This window comes from Cnephaeus nilssonii, assembly GCF_951640355.1.
Source record: "Cnephaeus nilssonii genome assembly, chromosome: 8".
NCBI lineage: Eukaryota > Metazoa > Chordata > Mammalia > Chiroptera > Vespertilionidae > Cnephaeus > Cnephaeus nilssonii.
Window position 1 is genome coordinate 8,011,918 of NC_137079.1, and position 17,430 is coordinate 8,029,347.

At 52.0% G+C, this 17,430-nt stretch overlaps 1 protein-coding gene across 5 annotated transcripts in view; it reads left to right on the forward strand.

The window, feature by feature from the left end:
• Nucleotides 1–17,430, forward strand: part of STOX2 (storkhead box 2) — a 201,636-nt gene that overhangs the window by 89,740 nt on the left and 94,466 nt on the right. The window contains exons 1-2 of one of the 5 annotated variants that reach the window (XM_079779216.1): nt 3,730–3,808; nt 3,855–5,719. The exons of the other annotated variants lie outside the window; for them this stretch is intronic. Coding sequence (XP_079635342.1) covers nt 5,554–5,719 — 166 coding nt within the window. The 5' untranslated portion in view covers nt 3,730–3,808; nt 3,855–5,553. Of the gene's footprint in view, nt 1–3,729; nt 3,809–3,854; nt 5,720–17,430 lie in introns of those variants that run through there. 5 annotated transcript variants of the gene reach the window in all.

Genomic DNA, 17,430 nt, shown 5'->3' on the forward strand with positions numbered 1-17,430 from the left:
CAGTTAATTTGCATATGCAGGCTCGGAGTGAAGACTGAAGACAGCATAGAAGGAAGAGGGAGGGAAAGCTGAAAGCGGGGTGGCGGCTGCAGGAGGGAAAGTGCGGGGGCGGGGGACTGGCTGTGGAAGGGAAAGTGCGGGGGGGCGGCGGCTACAGGAGGGAAAGCGCAGGGCGGCAGCGGGAGGGAAAGCGCGGGTGAGGTGGCAGCTGCGGGAGGGAAAGTGCAGGGGGCGGCTGCAGGAGGGAAAGCGCTGGGCGGCGGCAGCAGCAGGAGAGAAGCCCACCTGTGCGGGCTTCGCTCCCTCCTCTGCTTCACTCAGGCCGCAGGAAGCCCTATTCCTGCAGGAATCTTCCTGCAACGGGCCTCTAGTGTGTACATACATACACACACACAGACACACACTGAGTGGCCAGATCATTATGCGTTCAGAGATCATAATAATCTGGCCACTCAGTGTATATACATATGTATGACCATATGTAGATGTGCGACACATAAGAACCTGCCCCAATTCTCCACCTTGCAGGCCTCTGAAAGCCCTCTTCCTCTGGGAAGCAATCTCTTCCAGATTGCGTGGAGCTCCATGACCTGGGCCACACAGCCACCCAATTTCAAGGGGTGTAGATAGATGTGTATTTTTTATTTGATTAAACAACACATTTAGTAGAATTAAACTATTACTATCTTTCGCACATCCTATTTCAGGAAGAAGTAGAAAGATACATTACTGTCAGACTTAGAATTCCGATTTTTATTTAACAAATACTTTAATCACGAAGTTTTCTGTATGTATCCACCCATCCATCCATACAGAGACACCTGTTTCTTTCCTGCGTTTTCAGGTCTCTGGCTGCACCAGAGTCGCACTTTGGCAGACAAAAGGAGGCTGTGGGCAACTGTGGTCGTCGTTCAGTAGAACGCTCCTGAGTTTGAAGAGTCTGGTATACTGCTGGCATTGCCAGTATCATATCAGTGGGTGTCCCTGTACCCCAGGGTATTGTGGGCCTAGGAGGTCCTGGATTGGAATTCCTCTTCTCCAGGCTACAAGGTCAAGACTCAGGCCCGTTACCTCTTAGTTATTTTCCACTCCTATCAGTCTTCCCTCTTCTCACTTCAGTGGTTCGGTTTCTCGGAACTGCTTCATCTCCTCAGTCCATACAGTCGGTATGGGCTCTTCAGTGTCCGAGGGGGGCTTTCTGTACACAGCGAAGACCGGTTACAGATACTCAGGCCTTTAATTAAGGTTCAATATCCTAAGGGTACAAATTAAAAAAAATCAAGATTCCCTTTACTAGAGATAACAATCGAAAGTCAAATTGTCCTTGAGTCTTGAATTCAATTTGTTCTCTTTGTAAATTTGGTAATGTTTAAATAATCAACTAAACACTTTCAAAAACATCTGTCAACTCAAACTGAAGACTCATTTAGAAACACAGTGAAGTGTATTTCCTTAACTTGCATTGCATTTGTAAACATAGTATATTTAAAATGTAAAAAGCACTTAGCATGTGTGGTTGGGCAGGTTTCGAACCACGTCTTCCAGAGGACTCAACCAGATTCATTCGTTATCAAATACATGCCGGCATCGCTGGCCACCGGAGATACATCTCCCAACAAAGGAGAACAACGAATGACAATGCACAAAACTCCTGACCTCATGGAGTCTGCATTCTCATAGCTCTTCAATCCATTCAGCTCTTGCAAATCTAATAACCTGATGTTTTAAATGAGGAAAGTTTCAAAGTCAAAATTCTCATACTTTTCAACTCAAAACTGCCAGTCTAAAATCAATTATACATTTGAACTAGAATCACAATGCAAATGTGTCTAATTAGTGTCTCTAATTATCTGATATGGCAATACCAAATGTACAAATTCTTCTTAAGCCTGAATTTTAAAAATACTAATACTGTAAAACTGATTTGCCTTGTCATTTCCCTATTGAATTCTAAACTTTCCGATTAGGTACTGGGTCTATTCACCTGAGCTTACTTGACGGACAGTTCATAACCCAGATTGTCGTTAGTAGGTCCACAGATTTGAAATCAGGACTAGGGACACAGGGCTTTCATGGGACCCGTGAGTCTTCCCATGGGACAGGTGCACACGTGGAGTGTGATTTTAACAGTGGCTATAACAATTGGAACTTCACATCCACCTTCTTCAGGTAGGATTGGTCTCACAATATGCTGTTTGCTAGATTCAAGCCTTACCTTCCTGACCTCGGTTGATGTTGTCACGTGACCTGAATGGATAAATTGCTTAACGGCCCTTCCTCTCTGCTCTGATTCAGCCACCTCAGCCTGTTTTCTGCCCGCATCTTCTGTGCCCAGCTTTGTGGCCGTGGCTCCAGGGGCATCTGCTGAAAGTATGGGCACGCGATGATGTCACTCCTCTGCTAGGCCCGCATTCAGAGGTGCCTGAATGGAGGGTTAGACTTCTTTCCACAATATCTATCACACTACCCCTCCCCGTTCTTTCATATGAACAATGAATATTTTCTGGTTTAAGTTAACTGCAGTTCAAACTTACTTTCCAGAAAATTCTGGGCTGACCACTTCCCTTCAAACAGATTTCCTCCTCAAGCCCTTCTTCATAGAAATCCTAAAACATTGCTTTTTTTTTTTTTTTTGCTGCTTACAGCTCTTCAGCGGCTCACACTGCACTTGGAATAGAATACAAAACCCTTAACATGGCCTGCAAGTTGCTGCATGATCTGGCTCTCGCCTTCCTCCATGACCTCATCACACACCTTTTTCTTATGCTCCAATTCCGGTCACACGGGCCTTCCTTCTCTTCTCCCAACAGAAGCCAAGATTCCTTCCCACCCCAGGGCCTTTGTATGTGCTGTGCCCACTTTCTGTAACATCGTTTTCCCCACTCTTTGCTGGGATGACTCCTCACCCTGTAGGTTTCAGGTGAACCGTCCTTTTCCCAGAGAGGCGGTTCTGCTTTGTGGAATGCACTCAGTCCGTGCATTTATTTGCTTACTACTTAGACCAGAAGCTGCATGGGACCAGGTGGCATTCTGTTTGCTCAACACCCATCCCAGTGCAGGCCTATACTAGACAGTCCGTAATTACGTGCTGAATGAATGAAGATCACCGTTGCCACAGCAATCACCATTAGCCGTCAGTCATTACTACTGTAATCATTCATATAACCGCTTTCGGCTCCTGGGAGGTCCTGAGTAATTGTTGTTTTTTTTTTGAATTGAATTAAGATACCTAAATGCTAATATCTTCTGCATTCATCAATGCAATGTTGTTTATTACTTTTCTGTTTCTTTACACATTTAGTCTTCTATAGCTTCATAAACTTAGATTAGTGTAAATATAAGTTCCATATGACACTTAATGGGTTTTGTTTGTTTTATACCCCGGGTATCCTAAAAGAGAGATTAGTTACATTAGCCTCAGGTTACAAAGGGCAGTCTTGAGAGATGGAATGAGGGCTCTAGTTCTGGATTCTGTAATGCTTGTGGCTGAAACCCCGTCCCGCTTTGCAAACGATTTTCCAAAAACCTTGCTGCCCCCCCCCCCAAAGAATTCAAGCCTTGGAATGGCACTGAATTATGCTAGAACTGAATCTGAACCATTTAGAACCCGCTGGCTCCCCCCCCCCCCCCCCATCAGCTTAAGATCATAGTCCCTGATTATAACCTGTCTCTGCACCATGGCACCTGTGGTTATGAAACCACAGCGTAAGGAAAACGATGTTGGACGGTGCATCGTCACAAATGGGGAAACCGCTCAAAGATGCCACATCAAACACGACGTCGCAAAAGGAAACTGGGGCTGCTTTTTGTTGTTTATCACACCAAAGCGTTTTTGGAAACCCCAACAGGGAGAGGGGTGTTTTTGCAGATCCTGTAGCAGTGCAGCATCGCGGGGACTCGCGGCCGAGGGGCGGCTCGCCTTTAACTCCGGTGACCTCCGCGTCCCCGCGCCTCCCGGGCCGGATGCCCGGGCTGGGGCGGCGCAGCGCCCCCGCCTCCCCTCCGCGCCGCGCACTGTTGTCCGTTAGCGATTGGCGGTTGGACCCGCAGCCGCTGTGCGGAGCCGGGCTGGGGGCCGGAGCTGCGGGGCTGGAGGCAGGTCGGCGGGCTGGCGGAGGCTCCCGCGGGGGCTCCCGGAGAGAGGACGAGCCGAGCCGCCTCCACTGCGTTTCCCAGGCGGCGGAGAGCGGGCGCCCGGCGTGTGCGGCGGTTGGAGGAGCTCGCGGTGGGGCCCCCGCCTCCCCGGCTCCGGCTGACTTCGGGGTGGGCGCAGGTGGGCTGCGCTGGGCTCCGCCGATCTCCGTTCCCACCGGGCGGTGTCTCGCCCTGCCTGCGGCGGGGAGGCCCCTCCTGAGCGGATGTAAATATCCCAGCCTGGTCTCCCAGCCCGGGCGCCAGTCCAGGCCCGGCGCCTCCTCCGCGGGGTGTTTCGCATGGAAACGAGAAGCCTGCCCGGATCCGCGCTCTGACTCAAGGCAGCTGGGTGATGAGCGTGAGACCGGGCGTCCGCCCTGCTTCCTGCCCTTCGGGAGCCGTGTTTTGCGCGCTCGAACCCGAGCAGCGGTGCCGCCGTGCGGGTGTCTGGTCGGCTCGCTCCGCATCCTCGGCAGCCATGGCTCCGCCGCCGCCCTGGCCAGTGAGTAGGAGCATGCATGTGTAGGGGGCACATGCGTGTCGGGGCCCACGCGCGCGCGCGCGCACACACACGCGCACAGGCACGCACAGCACCCCGGGCCCGGGAAGGAGCGCGGTGGCCGAGACGCTGCGGCCGCGAGGACGACTCCTGCGCTTCCTGGACCCGGCGGAGCCCACCGGCCGCCGCCGCCGCCTGCACAGCTCGCCCGGATCCCGATGCACCCGCGCCGCCCGCGCCAGCCTCTGGGATGAAGACGGCCCCCCGAGGACTGCAGGGGAGGCTGCGCCCGCCCGCACCCGGGACTGCGGGCCGCGCGGCGGGTAGGCCCAGGGGGACCGGGCTTGGACACTGTCATCCCCACGCCTCGCGCTGAGCCGCCCCTCCGGCTGCCCGGTGAGGGGGGGGGGGGGGGGAGCCCGATCCCGGGGCAGCCCCGGAGGCTGGGGCTCCCTTGTTTGTTTGGGTCTTTTGTGCCGGGCTCCCAGTCGGCTGAGCACTCCTGCGCTGAATCGGGCCATTGTCTGCGCTCCCATCGCTTTCACGCTGCAAAGTCTCGGCGCCCCCACCCCGCCCGCCCCCTGCCCGCCTCCTCCTGGCCGGGGAGCCTCCTAACGTGCCTTTCCCCCAGGAATCTGGAAGCTATAAGCCGGGCGGATTGCAAATGAAGTGTAATGCATTGTGGGACGTGTGTAGAAGCGGAGCCTTCGCCGTGGGGGGGTGTGGGGGCGTGGGGAGGGCCGGACCCGCTGCCGGCGGTGTAGACACCGACGAGGAGGGGCTGGGAAAATGCGCGCCGTGTGCGCCCGGGTCGTGCCCGCCGTAGACGGATGAAGCCGCACGCTGCGCCCCGGCACTGAGGCCGCCCCCCCCCCCCCCCCCCGCCCCAGGATCGGGGCAGCAGGTCGCCCCTCCGCACCATGAAGAAGACCCGCAGCACAACCTTGCGGCGAGCCTGGCCTAGCGCGGATTTCTCGGACCGGGCCTCGGACCGCATGAGGTCCCGCAGCGAGAAGGACTACCGCCTGCACAAGCGCTTCCCCGCGGCCTTCGCGCCCCAGGCTTCGCGGGGCTACATGACATCAGGTGGGTGACCGCGTTGGCTGGCGGCCGCGGGGCGGGCTCCCCGCGCCGCTCCCTCCCGGGGTGCTGGCCGGGGAGGCCGGGCGCTGATGGATGCGATAAGTTATGGGGAAAGCAGGGGGAAAAAATTAGCTCCCATCCACCATTTTGTACCTCCGCAAGATCCACAGCAGGCCCTCTCAATATGGGGTTGGAGAGCGATGCGTTAGGTGAAATAGGGAGGGGGCCGCGCCGGGCCTTGGGGCTGCGGGGAGATGAACGCCCGCCAGCCGCGGGCAGCGGGCCCCGGGAGCTCTGCGGGGGAGCCCGCGCCCAGGGTCGCCCCGCAGTCCCGGGCTTGCTGGCGCCTGCATTGTGGCCGGCCATCCCCTGGGGCATTGACACAGCCCCCCCTTTTCGGGAAAGGGAACAGGTTGCGCGCACAGGTCTGAATGGTTTGAGTCGGGGAAGAGCCCGCATACGTCCCCGGCTCGGCCGTGGGTGCTCGCCGCCAACTCTGCTGGAGCTCATTGAATGCATTCTGGGGGGCACTGGTGTGTATGCGGATGGAACGCTCACACGATTCTGCGTGGACTGAACATATGTTGCTTTGGGTTCGGTTGTATGGAAAGAATGGAGGCTGTCTTGGGTATTTGCATGTCAGACGGGAAGGACAAACAAAACGGTAAACGGAGACCGAAGGCTGGGAAAAGGGTTGCATCTTAGAATGCAGAGCCGGCCAGGCGTTTCCGAGGGAGGCAGGTTCCCTGGGAAATCCCGCGGGATGGCTGTGGTGTGGGACTTGGGAGCCCGGGTAAAACCCCGGAGGAGAGGCTGAAGGAAGGAGAGGCTTTCCTGGCTTTCTCCTGACGTGCGGTTGACCATTTGTATGCAATCATGTGTAAGACATCAATTTCTTGTTTGTTTTTTCATCCCAGAAGGATTAATTTTCTTCTAAACACCGAGTAATGAAAGTACATGGAAACCCAATCATTGCAAGTCCGGTCTTAACTGGGAAGATGGCTTTAAGCTTGTGGTTGGTACTTGAGAGTCTAACCCCACTGTCTTGCTTCTAAAACAGCAAGTTTTAAAACACTGGGGCAGTATCTCATGCTGTAGAAATGTCCTGTGACCACATTTCCATGAATATAAAACCTAAATAAAATAACCATCTTTTTTTTAATGCCAAACCTGGCGACATAAGGATGTTGGCGCTGGGTTTTCTTTCATGAACAGCCAAATCTGTAAACGAAGCGACAACTACGCTTTATACTTCAGTAACTTAAGTCGATCGCAGCTGTGGTTGCTATATTCTTCCGACTGGTACGAGTAAATTTTGAAATACACCTAAATCTAACCTCAGAACGCATGTGTACATACACCCATGTGGGCACGGCGTGTGCAGGTAACCCAGGTTTTGTGTGCTGAAGGGTCTGAAAGGCTTCATTCCACACGGAATAGGCGAGTGCCTTTCTTGGTGCCCCTGGTCCGTGCTCAGACCAAGTGTGAAGCTACAGGAGGGCAGGTGGCCGTCATTTCTTCAACAAACCTGCAAGACGCTTTGAATGAGTTCGGGCACATTTGTGTGGAGCCTGTTTTTGGTTACCTGGGCATAGCTTCATTACGATCCCATTTGCGTTCTTCCCTCAAGAACTTCTCTGCCATGGCCCGTTGTGCCAGGCATGTTCATTTGGTTCTCTTTCCTCGTTTCATTTCCTGCCCTGCACATGGTGAGCACGTCTTGGGGGGATGTTGAAGGAGACGCCGTTTCAGGCTGGTTGGTGGTTCTCTGTGCAGCTTCAATGTTAGGTTGCTTCTGAGAAAAGAAACCCAAAAGGTGGGGGAAGAGGAGCTGTGTCATTCATTCAACATTTTCTGGATGTGCCCGCCCCCCCCCCCCCCCCCCCCAGAGCCTTGCTAGATTCTTCTGGGGCTACGGGATGGCTTATCATCTGGCTTTGTCCAGGGAGGAAGGGCTGTTATTTATTCTTTATTTTAAATGTTAGCTGATACGAGTAAGAAAAGCTGTGATTGCCAGTGGCAGGGAATTGTAAATGTTCAGACACCAGCAATGAACCCTGGAAGACTAGGTGGAACCTTTTTTATACGCATCTTTGTTGTTGTTGTTGTTGTTGTTGTTGGGGGAGGGGAGGACCTTATCAATTTCCTTTTCAAACATGGCTCCTTTCCAAGTCTGAGTGTTGGTGGGAATGGATGGGGCCTGGGCACACTTTGAGATCACTTCCCGCTAGGCCTCTTTCTCTTAGGACATGCGGAGCAAGTCCACTTGGGTCAGGTTCGTGACTCTCGATACAAACAGAACCTTTGTCCCATGAAATGAAACGGAGAATGGAGCAGCTTAGGAACACACGAGGCTTTTCCTATTTCTCCTTCCTGTTTGTCCAGCCATTTAGCGTGATAACTGCTGGTATCATTATACTTCGCTGTAACTAAAAAGAACTTTTTGTTGTAGGGATCAAAGGATAAGACAAGCCTCATCAGAAATATACTAAATTAAATAACTTCATTGAGACTATTTTTAGAAATGCCCCCCCCCCCAACAGATATTCCTACAAAACCATTGGGGGGGGGGGGAAACGTGTTGTTGTTTTGTTTTGTTTTTTTAAAACTTTAGGGAAAGAGAGCGAGCCTTGGAAATTTTATTGATAGTTGTTCTTGTGGTCTGGCGTCCCTATCACGGAGTAGGTATGTCAAGTTTTACTCTGTTGATTAAGGCAAAATGGCAGGCATTCCATAATAGCTTTCCAATGGGACAGCACCCTTTTAAGCAGTCTTTTCTCCACTAATAAGTAATGACCAGTTTGAAATGTGATTTACAGCAATACCCTTGACATTTAGCCTGGGTTTTTGTTGTTGTTGTTGTTGTTTTGTACACCTTCAGGATAAATTACGCTCAAGCTCTAGAGGTTAGAGCAGACACCTTTAAAACTTAAAAATATCCTGCAAAAGGACAATTAGAGAATTCCGAAACGTTCATGCCTTATATGACTGTGAAAGCCCCCGATTGATGCTGCCAAATCTACAATAATCCTAAGCATTCACAGGCCTCCTGGCAACCAGCAAGTTCACAGGCCACGAGATGAGTTCATTGTTCATCTTGAAGATTAATTTCCCAATGAGAGTTTCTGGGTAGAAGGGGGTAGGGGGCGGGTGGGGAGTCTGGCCTTTTGTTCAGATCAAGATGAATAATCAGAAGTGCCTGCATTATCTGAAGAAGAGAAGGGGGTAGAACAAATGGGGTCATTCTTCCTCATTTGCTAAAACGAGAGGTAAAAGGAAAACTCCCACCCAGAGGGAACTGTCTGTGGTCCTCGGTGCCTCACAGATGAGAACATGCTCGTGTGCGTCCATGGAATGTTTTCACGGCCCGGAGCCTTTTGCTGAGGAAGCTGTTGGAGCCTCCTCTGTTAGAACTGTGTGAACTATGACCTCTTGGCACAAACGATGCTATTAGCTTTTAATTGCATTCACGGTCCTCTTCCCTAGCCCTGAGGCTGGGTGCTCCTTGACACCCCTCATGTAATGTCACCAGGTTTGGGCATTCTGTTAGTCAAGATCGGAAAGTGGTTTTCCACCATAAAGTTCTACAGAGCCTGTTCATTAAAGGTGTTGCTTATGAAGGAGACCCCCCCCCCCCCCAAATCATGGCACTTTTCGTTTGATATTTACCACTTTAAAGCGCAATGAAGCACTTTTCATAATACCGTTTTAAAGGATTTGAAGAGAAAGATGAAACAAAAGCCTCCAAACTGACATCTAATAAAATGTAAATCCTTTTTATTTTTTTTTCCCTGCTGATCTGCTATAAACAGAGGGAGGACTGGGCAGCACACCGCCTTCATTAGTTTATTAGTTTTCATTTTATAGAAACAAGTACTGGGGCACCGCTGATTGTGTCCCAGTTCCTCGTGTCCCGTTATTTTAAGAGATGGGGGAGTTTTCTGAGAGCAGAGAGCCGACAGCGAGGTTCTGATCTGGGCCTGCCACGAACCCGCTGTGCTCCTGACCCCCGCCCGTCTGTTCAGGTCCTCCAGGTCCACGCTCCCGTTACAGAACCCCCGTCACAGAACCGGCGGGGCAGGGGCTCTGGAATGAGCCAGCGCAGGGTTTCCGAGCACGCACACAGAAAACGTTAGCAATGACCTCTGCCCTTTCTCCTTATTGGAGTCATGTGCCTCCGCCCGTGGGGGCAGGTGGGGAAAGTGCTCCTTTTGCAGAGAAGCCTAATTCCTGTCATCCCCACACGTTTCCATCACTGTCCGCACCTTAGGGCTTGTCCAGGGGACCGGAGGGATGGTGTGGGGGCATGATGGATAGACACCTGGCAAGTGATAATCGTACACAGGTTTCAATAAACAGCATCCTGCTGCCTTCGCCCCCTCTTTGCAGAGATCCGTTTTCAGCCTCGCCGCCCCGACCGGGTTTTAATTTGAAACGACCTGGGTTGACTGCTTTCGCCGGGCAAGTGGACGTGAGGGATATTACACTCGGTGGTGAATGACTTGATTCTTTATTTCCCAGGAGAACACTGTGCTTACCAAAGGTCACCTCCCTGGGTGTTTCAATACCTTTTACACTCTTGTGAACGTTTTTATTCGACAAAAGGAATATGAATATATTGTATAAAACCCTTAGCATTTTTACACCTCCAGAGCAATTCTGGTTTAAATCCCCTGTACCCTGGAGAGCCGGGACAGTTCAGACAATGGTATGTTCTTTGGTACAAGATCGCTTATGCTTCGTGCAGGTGTAATCCAGAAGCAACATCCGGTTAGATCCTCGCTGCTGGGACCATTGGCTGACGCGTGAATTTAGGACAGGCTTTCGTAGATCAGTCCTAGACACGTGTGTGTGTGCCTAATCTATACGGTATAAAGTACAGGTTCTTGTAGTTTGTAAGACTGTCGACTATAGTAAACTCTTAATTAACCTCAGTCACAGCCACGCAAGAAGGAGGTGACATGGGTAATTTTGTAAGTGGATGATAAACTTTCCCTTCAGTAGTTCATCCCTAGACTCTTTTTATTTGACAGTGGAATGCATACCCCGTTGGTCAGAAAATCCTAATGATTTCTGCCTCCTAGATGTTTTTACAGTCTGTTGTTTAAATCTTCTCTTCCGTCACAATGTCTTCCAAACTGACCTGGCTTCCAGTCCAATCCCCCCCCCCCCACGTGTGCCCAGAGGGGGTTTTATTTTTTTAAACCTCCCCTAAAGCAAAGCTGGTCGTGTTACATCTCCTTTTACTGTCTCCCTCCTGCCTGGGGATGAGGGTCTGGGCTAGGGCTCTTCCTGGCGTGACCAGTCCACCTTCCCAAGCGCTTCTTCTCTTCCTCCCCCCTCTACCCTGTGCTCCAGGCTCCAGAACCCCTCCCCCTTCCAGAGCCACACACACACCCCTTCTCCCTAAGTCTCCCTCCAGTCCTTCCTAGAGGAATCCCTCTCCAGGCATTTGTTAGCTACTTGTGTTATGGCGACTTGGTCGCATCGCGTGGCATCAGGAGTTCATGTGTGTGTCTCCCGTGCTAGCTGGCAAGTTCCTCGGTGGCCATACGTGTCTTATGCACATCTCTGTTTTGCCACCAACCACAGAGCTTGGCACAGAGCAGGCACCCAGTCAATGTGTATTGGACGAATGAATAAAACACGGCTTCTCCTAAAAAGTTGGATGAAGCGATGGTTTGAGCTCCTAATGTGAGTCATCCTTTCATAACTACGGAATAAATATACATTCACATACATAAGTGTCTGTAACGATAGAAGATTCTACTCTCCAAGGACCTGTTACTGTAGTGGTAGACCAGGAGCCTCCTTCTGTCGTGGTAGACGGGACCAGCTCTCAATGCACCGACCGTTAGGACGCAGTAGATAAGAGCATATAACCAAGAGCCCCGCGGGGTGGTTGATAACGGTTGGCGTAAGTGGAATAAAAGGTCAGAGAGGAGAGGAACGTCAGATTCGAAAAGGCCGCCTGGAGGGAGGACTTGCTTGTGCCGTGAAGGACTGGGTGGGATTCCAAGAGACGGAGAAGGAGAAAGATGGGGGTGGGGGAGGTTGTGGAGGCAGCATGAACCCCGGCATGAAGCCGGGGGTGAAAATGTCTGTGTGAGACTGGCCATGCTGGGAGTAACTGGAAATAATGTGGAGCTAGGCCGGGTGGGATCTGAAACGTGGGTGGAATTCGGAGTTGATGGGGTGGCTCACAGGTTGGTGAGTTTGGGAGAGAAGGGATGAGAGGGGTGTTTTTGGAAGAGGTGTCTGGCTGTGGTTTGCAGGACACGTGAGGAGAGTCTGGAGGCCAGGAGGCCGGGAGGCGGTGGAGGGGCGATGTGGCCAAGTAGTAGGTGATGGGGGACACCCCCCCCCCCCAGAGCAGGGTTTTCCAGTGCTGCTAGGCATCAGCACCCCCCCCCCCCACCCCAGGTTCTCCTACCCATGTCTGTATACCACCTGTACTGTTCTCTACGTCGTATTTTCCATTAACTTGACCTACCTCTCAATTTAAATGAATTAAAAAGAAAAGGTTATATTTTATGTGAAAGTAAAAGTTTCATTTGATAATTATACTTTTCCAATCCCCATTGGAACGAATACGCTGCTCTTCCAGTAAAACACACTCACCTAAGGTGACCTCCCGTACCCGGGTGGCCCTCCTGCCACGTGGTGGGAAACCTGTAGCAGCCACGGGAGGAGGGATGGGCCGTGAAGAGGGAAGGGAGAATCGGGAGAGCAAGAACTGACCGTTCACCGTAACGGACTCGATTTCAGAGGGGAAAGAAAATCAAAGGTGAATCCGAGATTTTGGCTGGAAGAATGCAGTGATTGGCCAGGAAGCAGGGGGAAATGGAGCAGGCGCTGAGTTCCATTTGGGACATGTGGGTTGATCGTCCAAGCAGAGAGGTCCTTTAGGCACACAGGTGAACAGTAAGGGTTAGGGGTGTATTTGGAGGTCACCCGCTTAGCCACGTTAGTTGGGAACTTGAGAATAGCTTAGCTTTTTATTTTTAAACTAGAGGCCCAATGCACGAAATTCGTGCAAGAGTAGGCCTTCCTTCCCCCGGCTGCTGGCACCAGCTTCCCTCTGGCACCCAGAACCCAGGCTTCCCTCGCAGCCCCGGCTTCGTCCAGAAGGTCGTCAGGTCTAATTAGCATATTATGCTTTTATTATTATAGATACATTTAAAATATATATATTTTATTGATTTTTTACAGAGAGGAAGAGAGAGGGATAGAGAGTTAGAAACATCGATGAGAGAGAAACATCGATCAGCTGCCTCCTGCACACCCCCTACTGGGGATGTGCCCGCAACCAAGGTTCATGCCCTTGACCGGAATCGAACCTGGGACCTTTCAGTCCGCAGGCCGACGCTCTATCCACTGAGCCAAACCGGTTTCGGATATAGATACATTTTTGTTGATTTCAGAGAGGAAGGGAGAGGGAGAGAGAGATAGAAACATCAACGATGAGAGCGAATCATTGATTGGCTGCCTCCTGCACACTCCCTACTGGGGATTGAGCCCCCAACCCCGGCACGTGCTGGGATTTAGACCATGACCTCCTGGTTCATAGGTTGATGCTCAACCACTGAGCCACACCAGCCAGGCTAGCTTAGCTTTTTGTACTTCATGTTCCGCATCCTAAAGGGGGCCGATGACTGATTTATTTTCCGGCAGATGGAGGATCGGTTGGATTCCAGTAACTTGGAGTCCTACTTGCATTTCTGAAAGCCTGGGCCGTTGAGGTTAGGATTTCTTGGAGACCGACTGCTCTCCTGTCTCTAAAAACAAAGTACTTTTTAATTCTAGGACTTGTTTTATTAGTGTTTGCGTTCATTCAGAAGCTATTGAATTGTTGATGAAAGGGATATGCTTGTGATATTTATAGTCAGGGTTTGGAAAAAGTTAGAGCCATACAAGTAGCAGCACAAAAGACCAGACCAGCTCTGTAAATAACGTATATTTTAAACATCTGTCTTATACCTATTCAGTTGAAAAATTATGGCTCAGGTAACTCATATTCACAGTTCAAATCTCCATTTATCTTTTCTGCTTCAATCCACGATGGCCCCTCCAGGCCAAGTCTTCTCTTTCTGAAGATAAAAGAGAGCTGTCTGGCAGCTGCCTGCCGGGCTTGGGGGAGAAGGCCTGTCTTTCTGATGGGTGTGGTTAGAGAGGGAGGCACCACCTAGCTCCCAGTTCACCCCCAGTGCAACCCGACTCCAGTTCCTAGCTAGCTGGTTCCCTTAAGACAGCTCGTAGACCTACCTTTTCTTGCTTTGGGCATATCCAGCTTCTGCTTTGAAATCATTTCATTGTGAGATGAAATGAAGGCCCTCCTAGCGATGGAGGTACATTGGATACCTGTCATTTTTTTGGCTGCCCGTCATTTGAACCCCCTTCCTGTGTGGTTTCCTACTGTTATGAGGCGAGTGTGTCCTCCCAAAGGAGATGTTCAAGTCCTCACTTCTGGTACCTGTGACTGTGACCGGACTTGGAAATAGGGTCTTTGCAGGGGAAGCTAAGATGCAATCATACCGGAGTAGGATGGGCCCTAAGTCCAACAGGACGTGTCCTTACAGGAAGAAAAGAGACACAGCTGCAGGGGGAGGCCAGGTGAGGAAGGAGGCAGAGACAGTGCCGTGTCCACCAGCGAGTGCTGGTCACCAGCAGAAGCCAGGACAGGGGCCAGGGGCGGATTCTCCCTCAGGACCTCGGCGGGGGGAAATGCGCCTGCTTCTGCCCTCAGCCTCCAGACGGGAGGGGGTGCGTTTGGCTTGTTTCCAGCCACCCAGCCGTGGTGTTTGGTTTCAGCAGACCTGCGACCTCATGCGTGACCTTGGCCTCACCAGTGACACTCTGCCTTCCAGACCTTGAGTCTGGCGCTGTGGGGCAGGGCCGTGGGTGGCGGTGGTGTTGCAGGAAGATGGCACTCCATGGCAGTGGGACAGCTGCAGGGGGCGTCCCGAGTGGTGCCAGCCACAGGGCCTGTGCTTGCTCCTGGCTGCCCGAGAGCCCTCGCCGTCCCACGCCTCCCTGCAGCCCTCTGCGTGACCCAACACACTTCTGTAAACAGAAGGCCAGGATGGAGAGCAGAAATACAGGCCGGTCGCGTCATGACCCAGCCTCTCCGTTACTGACTGGGGGGTCTTGGACAGGTTGCCTATTTCCTCAGGGCCTCGGTTTCCTCACCTGCGAAATGGGAGTAAGAATGGTGCATAGCATTAGGTTTTGGTGGATTAGTGTAGGTAAAGCACTTAGAAATAAGCTTGGCACATAGCGAACATTATATCTGTGTTACCTGTCATTGGTATTATTAAAAGAGCCAGCACTGGTTCTCTCACATGTAACTGAGGCCCCAGAGAACACGTAGAATCTTGGTAGTGGTCCCTTCTAAGTCTGACGTGAGGAGGAAAGTGCGTGTAGGCTGCGTAAGGAAGTGTGGTTGAATCTTACTCTGCAACCCTGTCGCCGTCATTTTGTAACAATCTCCCAGGGCCCTTCATCCCAGGGCCCTCCCCACGAATGCCAGTTCCCCTGTCCTTGGCATCCGGCTACCTCCTCGCGTTTCAAACTCAGCTCACCTGTTCCCCCCGGAGGAATCGCGTGGCCTGATGGGGTGTCAGAGCCCCTCCTGTGTACATCTGAGGTCATGGGCATGGCACTTGTCATTTTCCCGTCGGGCCCGCCCTCCAGACGTAAACTCTTTGAGGACGTGGCTCCTGTCTCGCCTGGCTGTGTTGTAGCAGGTGCCAGGTACGGAGCCGGTAGGTCGTAGGGGCCCCGTTGCCCTGCTAGCATTCCCGGCAGGAACAGTGACATCGGGACCTCTGTGCTCCACTTCTTTCTTGAACCGCAGTCTGAGTGGGTGCCCCGAGGTTGATGCTAAGACGGAGGCCTGCAGGGTCACTGGGGGCTGATCGGTAGTCTTGGTCCATTCACACTGGGCCGGGGGAGTGAGCAGCAGGTTAGCTATCCACCCGCGGTACGTACGCAGGCGCCTGTCCTGGGATTTTAAAAATGCCGCATGGGTCTTTGGTGAAATTATGAAACACTGTAGCTTTCGTGAATCCACTGAACTTCTAAGATAAAACCTCCCGTTAGACTAGGTGCTGCTGCTTACGTTATAATGGGACAAGAAACCGAGGAAACGCATTTGAAGTTTCACCCTGAGTGGCTTTAAATTGAAAAGAGTATTTAGACTTTTTTTTTTCTCCACACTGGCCCACTGGTGATTTGTAACCAAGACAATGAGTAGCTGTTGATACCCTTTTTAAAAAATGCTTTGAAGAGGTGTGCTTAGCCGGGGAGAGAGCATGCCCAGAAGAGTCGAACCGCGAGTGAGGTCGCGGTGCCGGTGTGCTTCCTGCCTTGGCGATGCGGGCTTCCGTCGGAGGTCCGCGAGTGACGTCAGACAGCAGAGCGTGTGACATAGGCCTGCAGTCCGAGGCCCTGGGCCCGCACCCACTCGCCGCCTGTGCAGTCTCGGCCTCTTACATGATCAGCGTATCCTGTTTCTGGTCTGTAAAATGAGGATCAAATGACACCTGATTTATAGTTGTTATGTGGATTAAGTGAGCAAATATATGCAAAATAGCATCGTGCTCAACACAGGAAGAACCTAGTCCATTTTTGCTACTGTATTATTCTTTCTTTAGGGACATAACTCTGCAGGATCGACTCGTTTCTGCTGGTAAATGTTTTACACCCCAGGGTGCGGAAGAAGCGGACAAGCCCGGCCGGCGTGGCTCAGTGATTGAGCGTCGGCCTGTGAACCAGGAGGTCACGGTTAGGCTCCCGGGCCGGGCACATGCCCCGGTTGTGGGCTCGATCTCCAGAGTGGGGCGTGCAGGAGGCAGCCGATTGATGATTCCCGCTCATCATTGATGTTTCTATCTCTCTCTCCCTCTTCCTTCCTCTCTGAAATCAATAAAAAAATATTTTTTTTTAAAAAAAGAAGGGGGATGACAGGCAACTAAAGTAGATTTCAGTCCGATTCTTAGGCTTGGGGCTCATTTCATCGGAAACCAACTGTTCCATTCCTTACTGATTTGAGTGTGGGATCTCCTAAAAATCTCCGGAATTATTCGCTTACCTAAGTGGGCTTGCTTGTCCTTGGATTTCCAACTTAGGAAAAATGGTAGAGAATCGTCATGTATTTAATATTCCCGGGAGAGAGAAATCTCAGCGAACTTGGCTTCCCCTAACACCAGGGAAAGATGCTCCATGTGTGTCGTCAGACACGGTTAATCCGAGGTTTTCCTGTTGGCGTTTCAGTGAAGGTAAAGGAAAAATAGCCCCTTGGAGCCGAGGGTGGAGCCGTGTGTGGGTGTGCCTGCGTGTGCAATAAAAGCATGTCCCCGGGACTCAGTGTGGGAAACACGGGCCGGGAGAGCAGGTCCATGTTTCAAGGTCCGCCTGGAAAGTGAAGCTCAGCGGCCTCTCCCCAAACCGAGGGCGTTGTCCTCCTCTGCAGTGCCCGCCCCGCCCCTCAGGCCAGGTGTCCCCTATGCAGCTGGGGACCGAGGGCCCCGGTTTCGAGGAGGACTGCATGAGCAGCGGGCGAGAGGGGCCTGAGCCCCACCACCTCCATCCACCTCCCCCTGCTTCCCAGCCTCCCACTCCTCCTGTATCCGCTCCTGAGCGTCCACTTCCCCTGTTCGTGTTCACCGCTCTGCCCTCCCCATCCCCTGCCCCCCAGTGTCCCTCCCTCAAAG